Source organism: Somniosus microcephalus, chromosome 28 (genome assembly GCF_052327205.1).
Source record: "Somniosus microcephalus isolate GS21.2 chromosome 28, FLI_Smic_1.0, whole genome shotgun sequence".
Taxonomy (NCBI): Eukaryota; Metazoa; Chordata; class Chondrichthyes; order Squaliformes; family Somniosidae; genus Somniosus; species Somniosus microcephalus.
The window spans coordinates 36,578,101-36,598,301 of NC_141014.1; the positions used below are offsets into that span (position 1 = coordinate 36,578,101).

A 20,201-nucleotide genomic window follows, 5' to 3' on the forward strand; every position below is an offset into this window, starting at 1 on the left:
GGAGGGAACTCTAGAGCTTGGGGCCAAGGTAGCGGGAATACAAGTAACTGCTCCCACTGGTGATGAATATTCTCTCTGCCCTTTGTGTCAATGGCAGCTCTCTCTAACTCTACAGCAGCTGATATTTGGTTGTATTGAAATGTTAAAGTGCAAGGAATGTTTTGCAGTCAATCAGTCTTGCAACATTTCAGTCCAAGGCTCAGTCCTATTTAACAATGGTCTCTGTAATGATATCAGCAAATAGTGATGTTATTTGCCTGTTTGATTATCATCCCTTACCAGCATAATTGCAGGTATTGATTGCTTGTGCCTGACCAGCAGAGGTCATGTGACCGAGACAAGCAAGGCAGGAGTTTGAGTTTCACTTTCATTCTAGATGCATCACTAGCTTGATGTCTCCTGTAAAAGCTGTATAAAAGAGTTGAACAGACTTTAGATTAAAACTCATTCTCTTTCATGAATGTCTCGTCATTGAACCCACAAAGCAATCAATACATGGTGTCAGAAGTGATTGAAAGAGATGAAGAGAAAAAGTCTGAAGTTAAATCAGCTCTCCACATATTAGCAAGCCAAGAGAGAACATCGTTGCTTACCATTGGAGACTAGCTAACGAAGTGAAAAAGTGGAAGGTTTAATTCCTCCGGCGATGCTTCAGTTGACCGGTAATGTGGCTGAAAATTGGAGGAGATTCAAACAACGTGTGGGGTTGTATTTAGCGGCAATCGGAGCTGACGAGAAAAGTAATAAAAATAAATCGTCGCTGTTCTTACATGTCTTGGGTGATGAAGCGCTGGAGGTGTATAATAACTTCACATTCGCTGTTGATGGAGACAAAATGAAGCTAGATAAAATAATGGAACAGTGTGAGGCCTACTGCATACCTAAACGTAACGTGACATTTGAGAGGCACAGATTTTTCACGTGTACAGAAAACGGGAGAGTCTATTGATCAGTATGTGACTGAACTGAGAAACAGAAGCAAATCGTGTGAATTTGGGGGACTGACAGACTCGCTGATAAGACAGACTGGTGTGTGGTATTCCGAATAATGGTCTAAGGGAAAGACTGCTAAGAGAGCAAGATCTAGACCTGGGAAAAGCCATAGCACTGTGTAGGGCTACAGAGACTGTGAAGTTGCAGGCAAAGGAGCTGTTCAGTGACAATAGCTGCAACGTGGATGCAGTGAGAAAGAACGGATACAAACCGTTTAACAAAAAGAGCGCCAATGTGAAAAAAGAGGCGTGGCCAGCGAACGAAAATGAAAGGGACAATCGAAAGTCATGTAGTCGATGCGGTACACAGCATCCACCAAAAAAGTGTCCAGCATATGGTAAAACATGCAATAGTTGCAACAAGAACAACCATTATGCCCGTTGCTGTAAGAACCAAATGCAACAAAGCAAGGTCCATGCAGTAGATGAAAGCGAGATAGAGGAGTTCAATGTAGATGTTGTGTCTGAAAACAAAGAAGAAGAAAGAGACTGGATGTTGACACTAAAAGTGAATGACATACACATTCCATTTAAATTGGATACTGGAACACAAGTTAATGTGATATCAGAGACTGATTTTAAGAAAATTAGACCCAGACCAAAGATACATGGAATCAAAGTGAAAGTGACAGGATACTCAGGTACTGAAATACCAGTGAAAGGAAGATGCATTGTCAAAGTAACACACAAGGACAGAGAGCACACACTAGCATTAATCGTGGTGCCAAAGGATGTGCAAGCCATACTAGGTTTAAAAGCCTGTGAGAGACTGAACCTGGTAAAGAGAGTCCTCATTGTAGAAAGCGAAGGAGAGACAGTCTATGATGAACTGAATGTTGTGTACACACCGGGTAAGCTGATGTATACAGCAGACACGTTGTCCAGAGCTGTTGACCCAGGAGAGCCCGCAAACACAGTGAAAAGACTGATGTACAAGGCAAAAGACAGTGGAACTGACTTCTACCAGAGCATGCTTGTATACCGCACAATGCCGCTCGAGTGTGGTAAGTCACCAGCCCAACTCCTTATGGGACGTCGGCTAAGGTCAAACCTACCCATCCCGGAGAACCTCCTGAAAACAAAAGAGGGGGAGAAAGTGAGGAAGTTCAAAGAACAACAGAAAGAAAAGCAAAAGTACTACTATGACAGAGGAACACAAAACCTACCTGAACTCCACACTGGTGACCAAGTAAGGTTCAAAGACAAAACAAACACATAGACTCAGAAGGGAACTGTCCTGAGTGAAGTTCAACCAAGATCATACACCATTCAGACAGATGAGGGTGCTGTTCTGAGAAGAAATCATCGAGATCTTCTCATGGGACCAGCCACAGCAGGTCAAGAGACTGATACTGTTGAACAGCCTGATCACACAGCTGAGAACCAATCACCTGAGGCAACAACTCAGATTCAAGGACAATCAATCAGAAAATCCTCAAGACACGTGAAGCCTCCTGAGAGACTCATTGAGCAAATTTAAGGACTATTGTTATAGAAGGAAGTAATGTTATCTTATTCTTTCTTCAAGTTCTAGTGTATTTACATATTTCATGTGAACACACAAAGCAAGGTTAAAAAACCTTGATCATGATAATGATAATGTAAGTTCATTAAGTGTTACAGTTAAAATGCAGATTAATACAAAGAAAACATGTTAGTTAAAAGTAAAATACTTTTGTTTTAAGAAAGGGAGATGTAATGATATCAGCAAATAGTGATGTTATTTGCCTGTTTGATTATCATCCCTTACCAGCATAATTGCAGGTATTGATTGCTTGTGCCTGACCCGCAGAGGTCATGTGACCGAGACAAGCAAGGCAGGAGTTTGAGTTTCAGTTTCATTCTAGATGCATCACTAGCTTGATGTCTCCTGTAAAAGCTGTATAAAAGAGTTGAACAGACTTTAGATTAAAACTCATTCTCTTTCATGAATGTCTCGTCATTGAACCCACAAAGAAATCAATACAGTCTCTGCCCTGCAAAGAGAGGTTTGGGTGTGGATTTGTTAGTCAGCTTGTGCCCGTACCAATCCCATTCTGAGTTATCACTGCGGGTCGCTCACTAAACCAAATTAATCACTGATGCTATAGACTTTCTGATAAGCTATGTGGCCAAAGTAGCACAAAGGCTGTGGACACCAGCACTGCCTGAGCTCCCTGAACCCATGGTACTAAAGGGGACTACAATTGGGAAATCTACCCGAAATGTCATATTTACTCACTAGCCACTAGCCTCTTGGTGAAAAAGGTGTGGATTCTGTTTCAGGAGAGAATTGAACTTGGTTTTGTAACAGAGCTCTCTCTCTCTCTTTCTCTCCATTGATTAACATTTCTATCTAGGCTCCCACTTGAATAAGGAATTGGGTAAGGCATTAAAGGAAAGAGTTACACCTCTGGAGCTGCACTCCAACAAAATGTAATCTTTTGGGAAGGAGGAAATACATTTAATTAAATGCACAAAGCAAATAACTTAAAACACCAAACAAGTTAAATAGATATTTCTCCTGCCCTACACCCCTCAACACTTTCTGTTCCATCAAGTAATAAACCCAATACCAGCAGCTCCTCCATAAATCTATCCATTTGTGTTTAGACCCACTGTGCATTTCAAATAGCAATCATCCTTTCCAAACCCAATTGGATCGCCATTTGTCTCCGTAACCCCTAGGAATGGATTCAAATGTTGAGGTGCTGCAGCACACCAGTGTTTACAAGTTAATTTAGGAACTTAGTTGAGAACTGCAGTCAGTGCAGTGAAATTGCAGTCTTCAGTCATTCCACGTTAATGTCTTTGCTTCGATGAAAGGCATTTCCAGTCACATTCCATCTTTGCTGTTGTGTGAAAATTCATAAATGGCAAAGGATGCTTCTCACCACCCTGGGATTTTTGTACCTATCGACATTCCTACTCCCTCGAGGTAGTGATACTGAGCTTAAAGCGGTCCTGTGGAACGGATCAATCAAAAGCCCCCTCAGAACCAGTAACCACAGGCCTCAATTGAAGTGTCTGGTGCCCACCTGGGTGGCCATTGAGTGTGACCGTGTGATGTCCATCAGTCTGGTCAAAGCAATTCGCCACTGCAGGACATTCACCGCATCTCGGATCCCCTTTGGCCAGTACCGGTGTAAATACCCAGATACAATTTAGGTTCAAGTGGGTCAACTGTGCTCATTGGTGGCATCTCTCCCATCAGTGTAGTGCCTGTGGCGTGATGGGTGGTTCCAGATCTGAATCACTGCCACCCTGTCCGGCCCATCTAAAACTGAGTTTTAATCCAAGAGAACGGCTCTCGTCACCTAATGCAGGACTGAACCACTTCTGCAATGAAACCAGATGTCAAGGCTTTGGATCACAGAGAAACGCCAACATGAATCGCAAAAGAAGCAGAGGGGAGAGATGAGAATTATGTTTACGCCGCAAGTTGTGATCTGGAATGCACTGCCTGAAAGGCTGGTGGAAGCAGAGTCAATAGTAACTTTGAAGAGGGAATTGGATATATACTGGAAAAGGAAAAGATTTGCAGGGCTCTGGGGAAAGAGCAGGGGAGTGGGACTAATTGGGTGGCTCTTTCAAAGAGCCGGCACAGGCACGATGGGCCGAATGGCCTCCTTCTGTGCCGTATGTATCTATAATGAGCCACAGTTAGAGCACATCTGAGTCTCATCATTTCAATCAGATATTCTTTCGCCTCATTCAACGCTGGCTGTAAAAGGACTCGTCTAACGTACCAAATTGACAGGCTGGAAAAGACCAGCTGGCCCATCAAGCCTGTCCCAAAACACGCTGGAGCAAATGGAGACGTGTCTGTGGGTGACACTGTGTTCAGTAACGTTCACTCCCTCTCATTCTCTCATTCCCATTTCTCTCTCCAAATGTTGGTTTGCAAATTCACTCAAGACGACTTGATTGCTTTGAGTATTGTCTCGGCACCACAGTTCCTCGCAAGCAACAAACTTGGCCAGATTGTGAAAAGCCCCTTCGGCAAAAGCAGCAAATTGTCATTTAATTCAAACGAGAGACTTTCAGATTTGAAGAAGGTCGAAGAACCCAAAACAGTGACATCACCGAGACTGATCTCCCAAACCTGCCGGTTTTGCAAAGCTCTGATTGGCTCTGGGTCTCACCCACCTCCCCACACCCCCTCTCCTTTGTTAATTGGTGCCTGGATTCAGGAAAGAATCCCGACTGGTTATCGGGGATTGTCAATCATTATTGGTGATGTCATTCCTGGTTTGAACACAGTCTGTCCCAGTAGTATAAATACAAGAGCTTGTGTTTGAAAGAGTCAGTTCTAGAACTTTGTAGGTGATAGTGAGCAGTAATAATAAAACAGAAAATAGTGAAGATGGCCTCCCAAGTGCGTCAGAACTACCACAAGGACTGTGAGGATGCTGTCAACAAGCAGATCAACATGGAGCTCTATTCCTCCTATGTTTATCTCTCCATGGTGAGTCTTGTATTCCTTGTTGCTGTATTCTGAAAAGTTGGAAATTCTCCAGTTCAATGAACTGGCTTTAAACTATATTTCTCTTGTCTTCCTTATCTGGGGAAAAATCTTTGGGCGGTGAGTACTTCAGGTGTGTAGTACAGGGTGATCTTGTTGAGTTAATTGCCTGCTCCTTGTAGTACTGTCGCTGCACTCTATTGACAGGTTTAATATATGAATCTTGCTCGGCTGTTGCCCGAGTTTAACAGAAGAGCACAAACCTGGTCAAGTGCTTGTTGACATGAAACAAAGTTCAGTTTCAGTGGGGTGACTGTAGTGAGTGAAATGTTGGCAGGTGCTCACTAGCTTTCTCTCTCTTTAATTGGACTTGAAGTACTTTGAGAATTATTGAATCCTTCCACACTGTATTTCGATCTCTCTTGTACTAAATTGCAGATTGTAAAACTACTAGAATGAAGAATTTTTCTTTCTCCACCAATTTTAGATTTGAATAGAAAGTAAGATGTTACTTGCCCAGGTGTTTAATTTGAGTTGTAATTTTGCTTTCTGTTTCTAGTTTAATTTTTTTTTATATACGGAGGGGATGCTATACATTTTCAAAGATTAGTGAAGTGAATTAATTTTGCTAGTTAACAATGGTATTGTTCCCAAAGAAATTGTGAACTCACTAACTGGAGGGGAGGAAGGAAGTGGTGTGTGTGTGAATTTTATGTAGGTGAGATCTGGGTCAGGCATAATGCGTTAAAAATGTTCTTTACAGTCTGATTTCTTTGCCCGGGATGATGTTGCCCTGCGTCACTTTGCCGAGTTCTTCAAGGAGCAGTCACACGAGGAACGTGAGCACGCTGAGAAACTGCTGAAATTCCAGAATCGGCGTGGAGGTCGTGTCATCCTGGAGGACATCAAGGTTGGATTTTAACTAAAGTCTTCTGTGATGCAACTTTGATTGCTTAAAAGAAGTTTTCTCTATTTTAAATAGTTTAGTTTCTTGTCATTACACCCTTAAGTTCTTAAAAGCCAGTGAGATTTAATGAGTAAAATTGCTACTGTTGAGGGAGTTTAGGATGTGTGGGTATGGCTTTGATGATCTTTGGGTCACCTGAGCTAGTGGATATAGGAGGATCAATATATATGGCTGTTAAGAAAGAATTTGTGTTCCTACCCAGTAAACTACTAGTTAAAACTTTGAGGTGCCTGAAACTGGAAGAAAACTGGTAACTTGGATAGGAAACTGGCGTGGTAAGAGGAAGAATTTGGGTTGAAGGACAATAGTAAGTATTTTTGTTAACCACACTCTTTCCCTTTTGTTGAGGCCTCTGGGATAAATTACCTGGATTTGGGAGATGGGGAGAACAAGTCAAAGCTCCTAAAATGGGATGTTGTCTTCTATTCTCCATGCACTGCTAAAGGGTGCCACATTGGCAGATGTTTGTGCTTCCCAGTACAATGGAAGAACCTTCTAAAGGCAGAATCTTGTGGTGATGGGTAGATTTTAAAGTGCCATGAGGATCTAGGTACATCACATTGATGGTGCAAAATGCAGTTGCTGGTAAATTGGATGCTGGCTGGCCTGTCATGAGTGGAGATAATACCAGAAGTTTTACTGCAATTGGTGCTGCTCATTGCACTTGGTGTGTTGCATTCCAGTTTATTTTTTCTGCCCCACCTTTTTGACCAATTGGTCCAATCTCATTGTAGCATCACCAAAATGTCATTCTCCTTGATGGTGTTTAGAGTAATCCAAGTAAACAGGCTGGAGAATTTATGGGGTAAATAGGGACATGAGGATAATCTTAGAATGTGGGAGAGAAGCTTCAAGTTGAGGAGAATGTGGGCCACAGCTGTAGACCTCATGGATGAAAAGTCAATTGAGGTTTTAAAAAGGAGAGCTAGCTACTTGGAGTGTATTTGGGATTAGATCAAAAAGGCAGGTACTTGTGATTGGACCTTCTTTGGCTAACACACTGGCAGAGCAGAATCCATGAACTGATCTAGTGTCCAGTAATGGTCTCCAACGCCATCCAGTGATTTATGACTTCACAATCCTCCCTCGTATTTTTAGTCTTGAGCTGCACCGATTAACTTCTGTTGCTTCTAACCCTGTTGTCCTTGAACATAACATCCCTTGGACTTTCACTTCCAGTAGCTGAACCTGCTGACCAGATTGTTCTTCCCTTTCAGAAACCAGAGCAGGCTGAGTGGAGCAATGGTCTGGAGGCGATGCAGAGAGCTCTGCAGATGGAGAAGAATGTCAACCAGAGTCTGCTGGATCTGCACAAACTCTCCACTGGGAACACCAACCCTCATGTAAGGTTCTAATGTTTCAAATGTGTTGAGGGTGATCTTGGAATCTGCCACTTAAGTCTACATTGGTAGAAAGCATTTCCATATAGGTTTGTGTTTCTCACTTGTACAGTTTATTTTGGGCACCAGACCATCTGCACTGTAGACTTTGATCACCAAACTGCCCCCAGGGCACTTGGCATCTGAGGCATCAAAAGAATTCTTGCCGTTCACTCTTGGTTTAATGGCGTTGATGACTTTCCACTTGTGGGTAATTTTGGTCTTGTCTGGCTAAATGCACAAATTCCCTGTGTGCACAACTTTTACCATTATCCCAGTCCAAAAAAATCAACAATCTCTTGATCCTGAGGAGCATCTGTTTGAGTTAACTATACCCATTAGTTTCTTTTCATGTTCCAGTTGTGTGACTTCCTGAAGACCCACTACTTGGCTGAACAAGTGAAGATGATCAAGAAGCTTGGAGATCACATCACCAACTTGAAGAGACTGGGAGCCCCTGAGAATGGCATGGGAGAGTACCTGTTTGATAAGCACAGCCTGAGTTGATGGGGATTCTTGAACCATTAGTTCTATACATGGTGGAAATGAAGTGTGACCAACTTCTGGTGGTGAATGCTTTGGCTGTGGTTCATTCCCAGTTTCCTCATCAATTACTGTACATGGAAATAAAAGTTATTTATCATTGAACTGGTTTATTTGTATAATTAAGTAGCTGATTTGATTATTTCAGATCCCCCAAGATGCCTTGCTGGATAATGCCTGATCCCATTGAAACTTTTTAAACATGCCTTTAAAACTATATATTCTATAAATGTCCCTCCCAGTCCAGCTTCCTAAACTTAATCCAGTGCCAACCAGGATCATTGTGCTCATATCTCTGCATTATCACAGGGAAGCTTATAGGGGATTTCCTGCGACTCTAATCTGCCCATCACTGCTGCAATGTCATGAAGCTTCAGAAACTGGGGAAGTGGACAGGAGCTCTTCTGTCTGGAAATTGGAAATTATCTGCTTTGCTCCTGCTTCAGACTTGTATCTGTCAGGTCCAGGGAGGGGAAGACAACTGCAATTGAGGTGTCTGCATTAGGCTGATGCCACAAGTCACCCACCCCCCCACCCACTGGATTGCTAAAGCTTTTTGGCCTGTATACATAATACAGCATTGGCCACCTTAAACTTCCTGTGGGTAGGCTGCTCTTGTGTTTCTCCAAGGGCAATACTGACCAATGTCTGGGATGAGTAAATGCTGGAGATACACTGGTCAGGCAGCATTAGTCAAGAAAAGGCAAGACAATTGACATTTCAAGTATAAAACCACTACTTGAATAGGGATCCACCAGTTCATTCTACTCAAATAGTTCCTTTGTTATCTTCCATACTTCACTTGGTGTATTTCTAATTGTTGCAACTTGTTCAGAAAGACTGTCCTTAACCCACAAACAGTGTGGTAATGTTTCAGTTTCCCTGAAGATGCCAGAAATTAAACATCCATTAATGTTGTCCAAAGATAGTTCACCTAAAGGGAATGAACACCATTTTAAATTGAGACAAAAGAGCCCATTACATATTCTCTCAAGGACTGAGCGAGCAGACATGGTTAGACTAGGTACAAAAAATATTGGCTTGATTGGCAGGGGATGGGGGAGACCTGCATGAAAAAGATTAGATACCATGGAATAGCAACAGGGCAGGCACATGGAATTAGGACTACTGTTGATGTGGAAGATAAACTCCAACACAAACGGGTTAACTTAGAGACGGTTGTGCTCGACACCATCTACAGGGTGGGATTTCCATTTGCAAACTCATTGAGCTCTTTGAGATATGTTGTGAAGCTCTGATTCTGAGAATAGAGACACTTACAGATTCAGTTTGAGGAAAGTCAAAGAAACCAACAGCAATGACATCATTGATATGGGTCCACACATATTAGGAAAAATGGAAGCACATGGCATTGGAGGCAACCTTTTGACATGGGAAGGGAATTGGTTAGGAGGTAGGAGACAGAGTAGGGATACTGGGTATGTCCTCCAATTGGCAGGATGTGACTAGTGGTGTACTGGGACCTCAGCTTTTCACTCTATTTATAAATGACATAGATTAAGAAACGGAGAGCCGTATATCCAAGTTTGCGGCTGACACTAAGTTAGGTGGCTCAGTAAGTCATGTAGATGGGAGCAGAAAGTTGCAAAGGGACATTGATAGACTAAGTGAAGTGGGCAAAACTGGCAGATGGAATTCAATATGAGGAAGTGGGAGGTCAACCACTTTGAACCAAGAAAGAAAAATCAGAGTATTTTCTAAATGGTGAGGAGCTTGGAACTGTGGAGGAGCAGAGAGATTTAGGGGACCGTGTACAGAAATGAGTAAAAACTAGTGGATAGGTACGAAAATAATTGAGAAGTCTAATAGACTGTTAGTCTTCATCTCCAGGGGGCTGGAATACAAGGGGTGGAGGTTATGCTCCAGTTGTATACAGCTCTGGTTAGACCACATCTGGAGCACTGCGTTCAGCTCTGGGCTGCTCACCTCAGGGAGGAGATATTGGCCTTGGAGGAGGTGCAGGGCAGATTCACCAGAATGATACCGGGGCTGAAAGGATTAAATTATGAGGAGAATTTACATAGACTAGGCTTCTATTGACTGGAGTATAGAAGATTAAGGGGTGATTATAATTGAGGAGTTTAAGATGATTAATGGATTTGATAGGGTAGAGAGAGAGAAAGTATTTCCTCTGGTGGGGGGAGTCAAGAACAAGGGGGCATACCCTTAAAATTAGAGCCAGGCCGTTCAGGGGTGATGTCAGGAAGCACTTCTTCACACAAAGGGCAGTGGAAATCTGGAACTCTCTCCCCCAAAACGGTGACGGTCAATTGAACATTTCAAAACTAAGATTGTTAGATTTTTGTTCGGCAAGGATTTGAAGGGTTACGGAACCAAGGCGGGTGGATGGAGTTAAGATACAGACCAGCCGTGATCTAATTCAATGGTAGAACAGGTTCAAGGGGCTGAATGGCCTCTTCCTGTTCCTCTGGTCCGAGCGCAGAATAATCATCCAAACTGGCCTGTATTGCACAGCTCTGATTGGCTCTGGGTATCTCACACCCCACCCCCTCTCCTTAATTTAAATTTTTTTTTTTATTGATTAACCAAAAGAGTAGAGACACTTTCTGATCAACTTGAGCAAAGTTAAAGAAACCAACAGCAATGACATCACAGAATAATCATCCAAACCTCTGTATTCCAAAGCTCTGATTGGCTCTGGGTATCTCAAACCCCACCCCCTCTCAATTAGTGCCTGGATTGATGGAAGACCCTGACTGGCTCTCAGGGATTGTCAATCATCATTGGTGATGTCATACCCTGTTGAAATGCAGGCTCTCCCACTGGTATAAATACAGGAGCTTGTGAGGGACAATGTTAGAGTGTTGTTAGAACTTATCAACAGGAAGAGTTAAGATGGCTTTGCAAGTGTGTCAGAACTACCACAAGGACGGTGAGGATGCTGTCAACAAGCAGATCAACATGGAGCTCTACTCCTCCTATGTTTATCTTTCCATGGTGAGTCTTGTATTTTTTGGTCTTATTTCAAAATTAAGGCTGTGACATGATTGTATTCTAAGCAGGTAGAATTTCTCCAGGTCAATGAATGGGCTTGAGTGTCTCTCTCTATAGTCCTCTTTCCCCCCCCCCCCCCCCCCCCCAGTCTTAATCCAGTGAATACTGTTAACACATTAATGGACTGTTCCCTGCTCTATAATGGCTGTGTCCTATTCTGATGTATCTGAAACTATCTCCAAGGCTGCATGGTTTCTAATAGAGAATTCATCTTGAAGATGCATAAACCTGGTCAACTTTTGCAACTTTGATGGAAACAATTAAATTTAGTTAGTGACCGATTGGCTGGTTCTGGCCAGTTTTCTCCCTTTTTCTAATTGAGCAAAGTCCTGAGAAACCTGTTGTGTTTAAAATGTCTCATTGAAGTGGGATCTCTTCCACTAAACTGATTCCAAGTATTAAATTGCTGAGTGAGTTTTGATCACTTTGCTGATTTTAGGCTTTCCTCTGTTGGGGGGGGGGAATAAAAGGAAATACCACTGATAAATTGACCCAAGTGTAGTTTGAGTGCTTTAATCTGAAAAGCATCAATGCTCACTAATATTTTCTACTAACATGACCTCTTGTTCTGTTGAGCTACTTTTAGTGAGGGAATTGAAGTGTCTGACTTTGACTTGCAAGTGTTTTTTTTTGTCAATATAATCCCTTAATTGACAAGGTATTGAAGTAGAGAATGGGTAATTTATTGACCATGCTGTTGCTACCACTTGAGTTGGCCATGGATGTAATCTAGGTCTGACCTGTGTCTTCCTTTCCATTTTGTCGCTACCCACAGTCGTATTACTTTGACCGGGATGATGTTGCCCTGCGTCACTTTGCCGAGTTCTTCAAGGAGCAGTCACCATGAGGAATGTAAGCATGCTGAGAAACTGATGAAATTCCAGAATTGGTGTGGGGGGTGTATTGTCCTGGAGGACATCAAGGTTAGATTCAGCAAACTTTAAAGAATTGCCTTGGTTTTGTTGAGGAAAAAATAGGCTAGTTAGGCCTGACCTAATAGATTTACTGTAGTGATGGAAGTTGTGCCTAGAGGAGGATTGATGATGGTTGTATGTATGGATTTTCAGAAGGTAGGAGATTGCTGGCTAAAATTGGAATGCATGGAATTAGAAGCAACCTTGTGACTCCAATAAAACTGTGGACCAGGAGGCAGTTGGGATAAAATAGACCACTGGATGGTGACCACTAGTACATATGATCTAGAATTGCAAATAGTGGTATTGCTGACCTAGGGTTTATAGTGAGCTGGAGCAAAAATTGGGTACAGGGTAGAATGGAATGAAGTGGGTGAGTCTGATGGCAGATGTAGTTCAATGATAGTCCACATCAGAGGTAAGGATAGGAGGATGAGTGAAGGGATTTTGGGTGTGTCCCAGTACAGATGTCATTAGAAGCTGGCTTGCCAGTACAAAAGGCTAATTGGATGGTAGGCTTCATGCTAAGGCATAGAACATAAAAGCAAGAAACTGTTGCTGCAATTAATACTAGATAGACCTCATTTGGAATGGTTTTTTAGGATGGTCCACCTTAAAGCATATACCACTGTGACTAAAGTCCAATAACCTATTACCAAAATGTCTCTTGGGATGAGCAGACTGGTAAAATCCAGAGGGAGTCCCCTGGATTCCAGCATCAAGAAGTGACGTTGACTTGTGATCTTACTAGCTGCTGAAATGCTCGCGGATAATGAATTGATCTTAACTAATTTCATCTACTGTTGCTAATGTGTGATATTTTCTCCCCCTTGCAGGATGAGTGGAGCAATGGTCTGGAGGCGATGCAGAGAGCTCTGCAGCTGGAGAAGAATGTCAACCAGAGTCTGCTGGATCTGCACAAACACTCCACAGGGAACACAGACCCTCATGTAAGTTTCTAATGACTCACTTAAAGTAACTTTCTGGCCTGTGTCCTAAAGTGCTTTACAGCCAATAAATTACTCTTGTAGAGCAGTCACTATTGTAATGTAGCAGCCAATTTGTGCACAGCAAGCTCCCACACAAATTTGATAGATGACCAGATGTTTTTAACTTATTGGTCAAGACACTGGTGGAAATACCCCAACTCCTCTTTGAAGAACCCATGGTACTATTTCAACCTCCACCTGAGTGGGCAGAAAAGACCTTGTGGAGCCTTCCATCAAAAAGACAACACCTCTGACAGTGCAGCACTCCCTCAGTACGCCAGGAAGTGTTGGCCTGGATATATTTTTTCTCAATTCTCTGAAATGGGACAACCCAGAGCCTTCTGATTCAGAGAGGCAGTGCTACCAGTAAGCCATGGCTGACACTTGCCATGTTTTTGGGTGAGTTGAAGGCTATCTGGGGAGCTTAATCTGTTCACTGATCTTTAGCAGTATCTCCATGCCCAATAGGTTTCTGCTGATCTTTCACATGACTTAAACATCAGGATCTTGCTGAGTTGAGGCAGTGCAAAAGCAGATTGGAATTGGGGCACCAAAGGATTAAGATGTAACTGAAGGGGGTTCTGCTTTCCAATTCTAAATTGGTAAATGCATTACTCCTGGAGTAAATCTAATCTGATGTCCAATCCACCTATTTCTCTGCAGCACTTGTACCAGTTACCCTATCCAGTAGAGGATAAAGGCCAATCTCCATGGATGGTGAAGCTCTGAAAGCCCTTGATGTCTCCTCTGAGCTAATTGTACTTTGTTTTCCTCTTCCAGATGTGTGACTTCCTGGAGACCCACTACTTGGATGAGCAAGTGAAGATGATCAAGAAGCTTGGAGATCACATCACCAACTTGAAGAGACTGGGAGCCCCTGAGAATGGCATGGGAGAGTACATGTTTGACAAGCACAGCCTGAGTTGATGGGGATTCTTGAACCATTAGTTCTATACATGGTGGACATTAAGTGTGACCAACTTCTGGTGGTGAATGCTTTGGTTGTGCTTAATTCCCAGTTTTCTCTAACTGTCTCAGTACATGGAAATAAAAGTTATTCATCATTGAACTGGTTTGTCTTTGTTGTTTAATGAAATAGTTGATCTGGTTACTAAGATCCCACTGCACAATACACAGCTGTGTAATATGATCCAAGTTTAAAAATACAGAAGTCCCTCGCAGGATGGCTGTGCCCACATCTTCAAATCATCACTGGAGAGGATTCTAATGGTTTTCTGAACTCTCGTTAACAATTCCTGCTGAAAATGGTTTTTTTGTAACATGTGCCAGCAAAATGTCATTATGGTGTGGGGATTAAAACAAAGAAAAGGGGAGGGGGTGAGTTAGTGCTGACAGTTCAGTCAGGAAAATGGAGAGTAGCTGCCTGGTGTCCTGCTTCAGACATTTACCTCTCAGGGTAAGGATGGGGGGTGACCTGCTACTGAGGTGGCTTTACATTTGACTGATGCCACAAGTCACTCACTGGTTTGCCAAAGCTTTGACATGTATACACAGTACAGCACTGGCCATCTTAAAGTTACATTTGGGTTGGATGTCTTCTGTTTAACATTCTCTTTCCCCTTTGCTCTCTTTTCCCCACCCACCCAACATGTTACTTCCTTTTCTACTTTCTACTTTCCCCCCCCCCCCCCCCCCTCAACTGTAAAACTTCATGTCTGGGATTGAATAAACCATTGGTCTGTATAAAATGCTACATCAAGCTGCAGTATGACCTATTTAGAATATGTGGGGTAAAGTGATACTAAATTAATACTCATATAAATCCTAGTGAAGTAAATGATTCTTCTCCCAAAAAATAAACTCACTTGCTTTCTATTGCAGTATCACTGTTCTAGGGATGCACTGGTTAATTCTGATCAAATAGTAGCTGTATATTTCCAATAATTCACTTGGTATATTGCTAATGGCCACAATTTGTTCAAAGACTGCCCTTAACCCATAAAGTGAGTAGTGATTTCTGAGTGTTCCTGAAGTTGCCACAAATTAATGTTCAAAAACTAGTTCCTCTAAAGGGAATGAGTGAAGTCCATTTAAAAATACTGTGACACCAGAGTCCATTAAATATTCTCTAGGACTGAATTGGCAGACATGGTGAGCTGCTATAAATGGTTAGACTGACTACAAATAAAATATTGTTTGGACTGGTGGTGGGAACTAAACTGGAAAACACATTGGTTCTCCACACCATAAGGAATTTGAAAGCTTGTTGATATTTTGTAATGGCTCAGTTTATTGATGCACTGTGTGTCTTGTACACTCGTGATAGTTCTGACACACTTGGGAGATCATCTTCAGTTTTACTGCTGGTGGGAGCTATGTTCAAACACCATCGTAGTTACAACCGAACCTCTCCAAGGATGTACCTAAATGCGATTAGATGCCATGGTACAGGAACAGAGCAGGCACATGGAATTAGGACTGTTGCTTGAGTAGAAAATAAACATGAGCTTGTTAGGAACATAGGAACAGGAGGAGGCCATTTAGCCCCTCGAGCCTGTTCCTTCATTCAATGAGATCATGGCTGATCTGTGACCTCGCTCCATATACCCACCTTTGTCCCATATCCCTTAATAGCTTTGGTTAAAAAAATCTACCACCCTCAGAATTAACAATTGACCGAGCATCAACTGTAGTTTGCGGAAGAGTGTTGGGCCAAACATTCTATTTCTGTGTTGTATGGTTTATGTAATTCACTGTACTCTGTTCTGGAGGTTTTATGGTCCTATTAAATGCCTGGTAGTTGGAGCAGAGCTATAACAGGATAGGAACAGATATTGGAATACTGCAGATACTGGAACTCTCAAACAAAAACAGAAAACGCTGGAGGCACTCAGCAGGTCAGGCAGCATTGGTCGAGAATACACGAGACACTTGACCTTTCGGGTATAAAACCGTTCCTCATAACAGACCCAGGGTTTGCAGGAGAAGAGGAAACATTGCAAACTAAACACAGGACTTTACAGTTCTTAAATGTCTTAGGGGTAAATCTCCACATTGCACGTTACAGTGACGGAACAACAGATTCTGTCTGAAGCTCCCCACTGATCCACTTTTCATTTCCCCAACTTCTTGTGGGCTGGTTTGCAGATTCACTGTGGACTGTCTAGTGCAGGTCAGTCTCTTTCAATCTATTGTGGTCAACATTGTGACCCTTGGTATCACGGACTCATTCTGGACCCACCGAGATGCCCATCAATTCTCCAAGAGACGGGTTAACTTAGAGCCAGTTGTGCTCGACACCATCTACAGGGTGGAATTTCCATTTGCAAACTCATCGAACTCTTTGAGCTATGTTGTGAAGCTCTGATTCTGAGAACAGAGACACTTTCAGGTTCAGTTTGAGGAAAGTCAAAGAAACCAACAGCAATGACATCACAGAATAATCATCCAAACCTCTGTATTCCAAAGCTCTGATTGGCTCTGGGTATCACACACCGCCCCCTCTCCTTTGTTAATTGGTGCCTGGATTGATGGAAGATCCTGACTGGCTCACAGGGATTGTCAATCATCATTGATCATGCCAGACCCTGTTGAAATGCAGGAGCTTGTGAGGGTAGAGGTTAGGTTGTTACTACAGTGGAGTTTGAGCTCAGTGCTTTGCAACAGGAAGAGTTAAGATGGCCTCCCAAGTGCGTCAGAACTATCACAAGGACTGTGAGGATGCTGTCAACAAGCAGATCAACATGGAGCTCTATTCCTCCTATGTTTATCTCTCCATGGTGAGTTTTGTATTTTTGGGGTCCTATTTCAAAATTAAGGCTGTTAATTTATCCTAAGCAGGTAGAATTTCTCTAGGTCAATGAATGGGCTTTAGAGGGTCTCTCTATAGCCCTCCCCAGTCTTAATCCAGTGAATGCTCTTAAGACAGTGATCTTGCAGAAGGACTCTTTCCTGCTCTGTAATAGCTCTGTCCTATTCTGATGTGTTTATATTTGAAACTAACTCCAGGGTTTCATCAAGTTTGTAATGGAGGGTTCATCTTGAAGATTCACTAAAACTAGTCAACTTCCAACTTGGATGGCAACAATTAGATTGAATTGGGTGACTAGTTAGTGAAACATTGGCTGGTTCTGGCCAGTTTTTATCCCCCTCTAATTGAGTGAATCCTGTTAGTCTTTCTCACCTGAGGATGGTGTTAAACTATTTAATTTTAAAGATTTGGCTCTTTTCCTTCTCTGCTTTTAGACTTTCATCTGGGAACAAAAGAAGATACCACAGATATTTTGACCAAGTGTAGTTGAGAGCTTTATTCCAAAAAGCATTAAAGCTCGCTAATATTTTCTAGTAACATAACCTCCTATTCTGTTGAGCTACTTCAATGAGGAGCTTCCAACATATTCAAAAAGGATTTGGAAAGTATTGGTGTTGCTACCATTTGAGTTGGCCATGGATCAGATCTAGATTTCAATTGTCTCTTTTCCATTTTTCTCTCTACCTGCAGTCGTATTACTTTGACCGGGATGATGTTGCCCTGCGTCACTTTGCCGAGTTCTTCAAGGAGCAGTCACATGAGGAACGTGAGCATGCTGAGAAACTGCTGAAATTCCAGAATATGCGTGGGGGGCGTGTTGTCCTGGAGGATGTCAAGGTTAGATTCAGCAAACTTTGAAGAATTGCCATGGTTTTGTGAAAAGTAGGCTAGTTACCTCATACTAGATTATCTGAGTCATGGAAGTTGTTCCAAGAGGAGGCTCAATGATTGTTGTATGCATGGATTTTCAGAAGGCAGGAGATTGCTGGCAGAAATTGGAAGTGCATTAGAAGCAACCTTGTGACCCCAATAAAACTGGGTGGAGTAGGAGGCAGTTGGTATAAAATAGACCACTGGATGGTGACTAGTGCATATGATCTAAATGTGCAAATAGTGATCTGCTGAGCTAGGGTCTATAGTGAGCTCCAGGGCAAAATTGGAGACTGGCTAGGGGGTTGACTGGAAGGAAGTGGTTGATGTTCACATCAGATGTAAGAGTGTAGGGATTTGGGGTGTGTCCCAGTACAGATGTCATTTAGAAGCTAGCTTGCAGAGACAAAAGGCTGATTGAAAGGTGGGCTTCATGTTCTGGCATAGAATAGAAAGCAAGGAAGTGTTACTGCAATTACTGCTAGATAGACCTCATTTGGAATATTGTGCTCCATTTTAGGTGATCTCACTTTAGAGCCTATAGTGCTGTGATTTCAAGTCAAATAACTCATTCCAAAGAGAATTCTTGATGAACTGTCTGGTTAAAATCCTGGCTTAGAATATCAAGAATGACATTGAGTTGTGATCTGACTAACTCCTGAAATGTTCAAGTCTGTTAACTAATTTCTTCCAATGTTACTCTATACCCCACCCCTACAAACTCTCAGAAACCAGAGCAGGATGAGTGGAGCAATGGCCTAGTGGTGATGCAGAGAGCTCTGCAGCTGGAGAAGGATGTCAACCAGAGTCTGTTGGATCTACACAAACTCTCCACTGGGAACACTGACCCTCATGTAAGTTCCTAATGTCTCATTTAAAGAAAGATTTGCATATCTACAGTGCCTTCCTTGTCGTCGGTGTCCAAAAACACTACAGCCAATTCAGTACTTCTTGAAGTGTCATTATTGTAATGTTTGCAACATGGCAGTCAATCTGCACACCAAGATCCTGCTGCAGAAATGAGAGAAATCACCAGATAGTCTGTTTTATTAAGTTGGTTAGTGATAAATATTGGCCAGGACACTGACATTCCAGTTTTTTTTCTTTGAAATAGTACCATGTGGGCAGACAAGACCTTGTGTACTGTTTTATCCAAAAGACAATACCTCTGACATTGCAGCTCTCCCTCAGTACTGCAGTGAAGTGTTGGTTTTCACTCAATTCTCTGAAATGGGACAACCCAGGGCCTTCTGACTGGCAGTGGTACCAGTAAGCCATGGCTGACACTTGCCATGTTTTGGGTGAGTTGAAGGCTATCTGGGGAGCTTAATCTGATCACTGATCTTTAGCAATATCTCCATGCCCAATAGGTTTCTGATGATCTTTCACAAAAGACTTCAACATCAGGATCCCACTGAGATGAGGCCAGTGCATAAAGCAGATTGAAATTGGGACACCAAAGGAGAAGTTGTAACTGAAGGGGGTTCTGCTTTCCAATTTTAAATTGGTAAATGCATTACTCCTGGAGTAAATCTAATCTGACGTCCAATCCACCTATTTCTCTGCAGCACTTGTACCAGTTACCCCATCCAGTAGAAGATAAAGGACCATCTCCATGGGCGGTGAAGCTCAGAAGGCCTTTGATGATGTCTCCTCTGAGCTAATTGTGCTTTGTTTTTCACTTTCAGTTGTGTGACTTCCTGGAGACCCACTACTTGGATGAGCAAGTGAAGATGATCAAGAAGCTTGGAGATCACATCACCAACTTGAAGAGACTGGGAGCCCCTGAGAATGGCATGGGAGAGTACCTGTTTGACAAGCACAGCCTGAGTTGAATGGGATTCTTGAACCATTAGTTCTATACAGGTTGGAAATGAAGTGTGACCAACTTCTGGTGGTGAATACTTTGGTTGTCATTATTTCCCAGTTTTCTCATCTAACTGTCACAGTACATGGAAATAAAGGTTATTCATCATTGAACTGGTTTGTCTTTGTTTAATTAAATAGCTGATCTGGTTAAGATCCCACTGCACAATACACAGCTGTGTAATATGATCCAAGTTAAAAATACAGAAGTCACTCCCAGGATGGCTGTGCCCACATCTTCAAATCATCACTGGAGAGGATTCTAATGGTTTTCTGAGCTCTCGGTAACAGTTCCTGCTGAAAAGGGTTTTTTATAACATCTGCCAGCAAACAGTCATTAAGCTGTGGTGGTTTAAAACAAAGAAATGGGGAAGGGTGAAGGGGGTTGAATTAGTGCTGACAGTAGTGACTCTTCAGTCAGGAGAAGGG

The 20,201-nt window shown here is 42.5% G+C and overlaps 2 protein-coding genes and 1 pseudogene across 3 annotated transcripts; all 3 read left to right on the forward strand.

The window, feature by feature from the left end:
• The first annotated feature begins 5,252 nt into the window (after positions 1-5,252).
• On the forward strand, positions 5,253-8,430 carry LOC147099568 (ferritin heavy chain, oocyte isoform-like). Its single transcript, XM_085969817.1, has 4 exons — positions 5,253-5,439; positions 6,200-6,346; positions 7,621-7,746; positions 8,143-8,430. The coding sequence occupies exons 1-4, from the start codon at positions 5,338-5,340 to the stop codon at positions 8,287-8,289; spliced, it is 522 nt and encodes a 173-aa protein (XP_085825943.1). The 5' UTR covers positions 5,253-5,337; the 3' UTR covers positions 8,290-8,430.
• A 2,017-nt stretch (positions 8,431-10,447) lies between these two features.
• Positions 10,448-14,570, forward strand: LOC147099569 (ferritin heavy chain, oocyte isoform-like; annotated as a pseudogene). Its single transcript, XR_015073941.1, has 4 exons — positions 10,448-11,304; positions 12,137-12,284; positions 13,112-13,225; positions 14,045-14,570. The product of XR_015073941.1 is annotated as a ferritin heavy chain, oocyte isoform-like (transcript).
• Positions 14,571-16,826: 2,256 nt separating this feature from the next.
• On the forward strand, positions 16,827-19,895 carry LOC147099570 (ferritin heavy chain, oocyte isoform-like). Its single transcript, XM_085969324.1, has 4 exons — positions 16,827-17,004; positions 17,727-17,873; positions 18,635-18,760; positions 19,595-19,895. Exons 1-4 carry the CDS (start codon positions 16,903-16,905, stop codon positions 19,739-19,741), a joined length of 522 nt encoding a protein of 173 aa, XP_085825450.1. The 5' UTR covers positions 16,827-16,902; the 3' UTR covers positions 19,742-19,895.
• Positions 19,896-20,201: the final 306 nt, after the last annotated feature.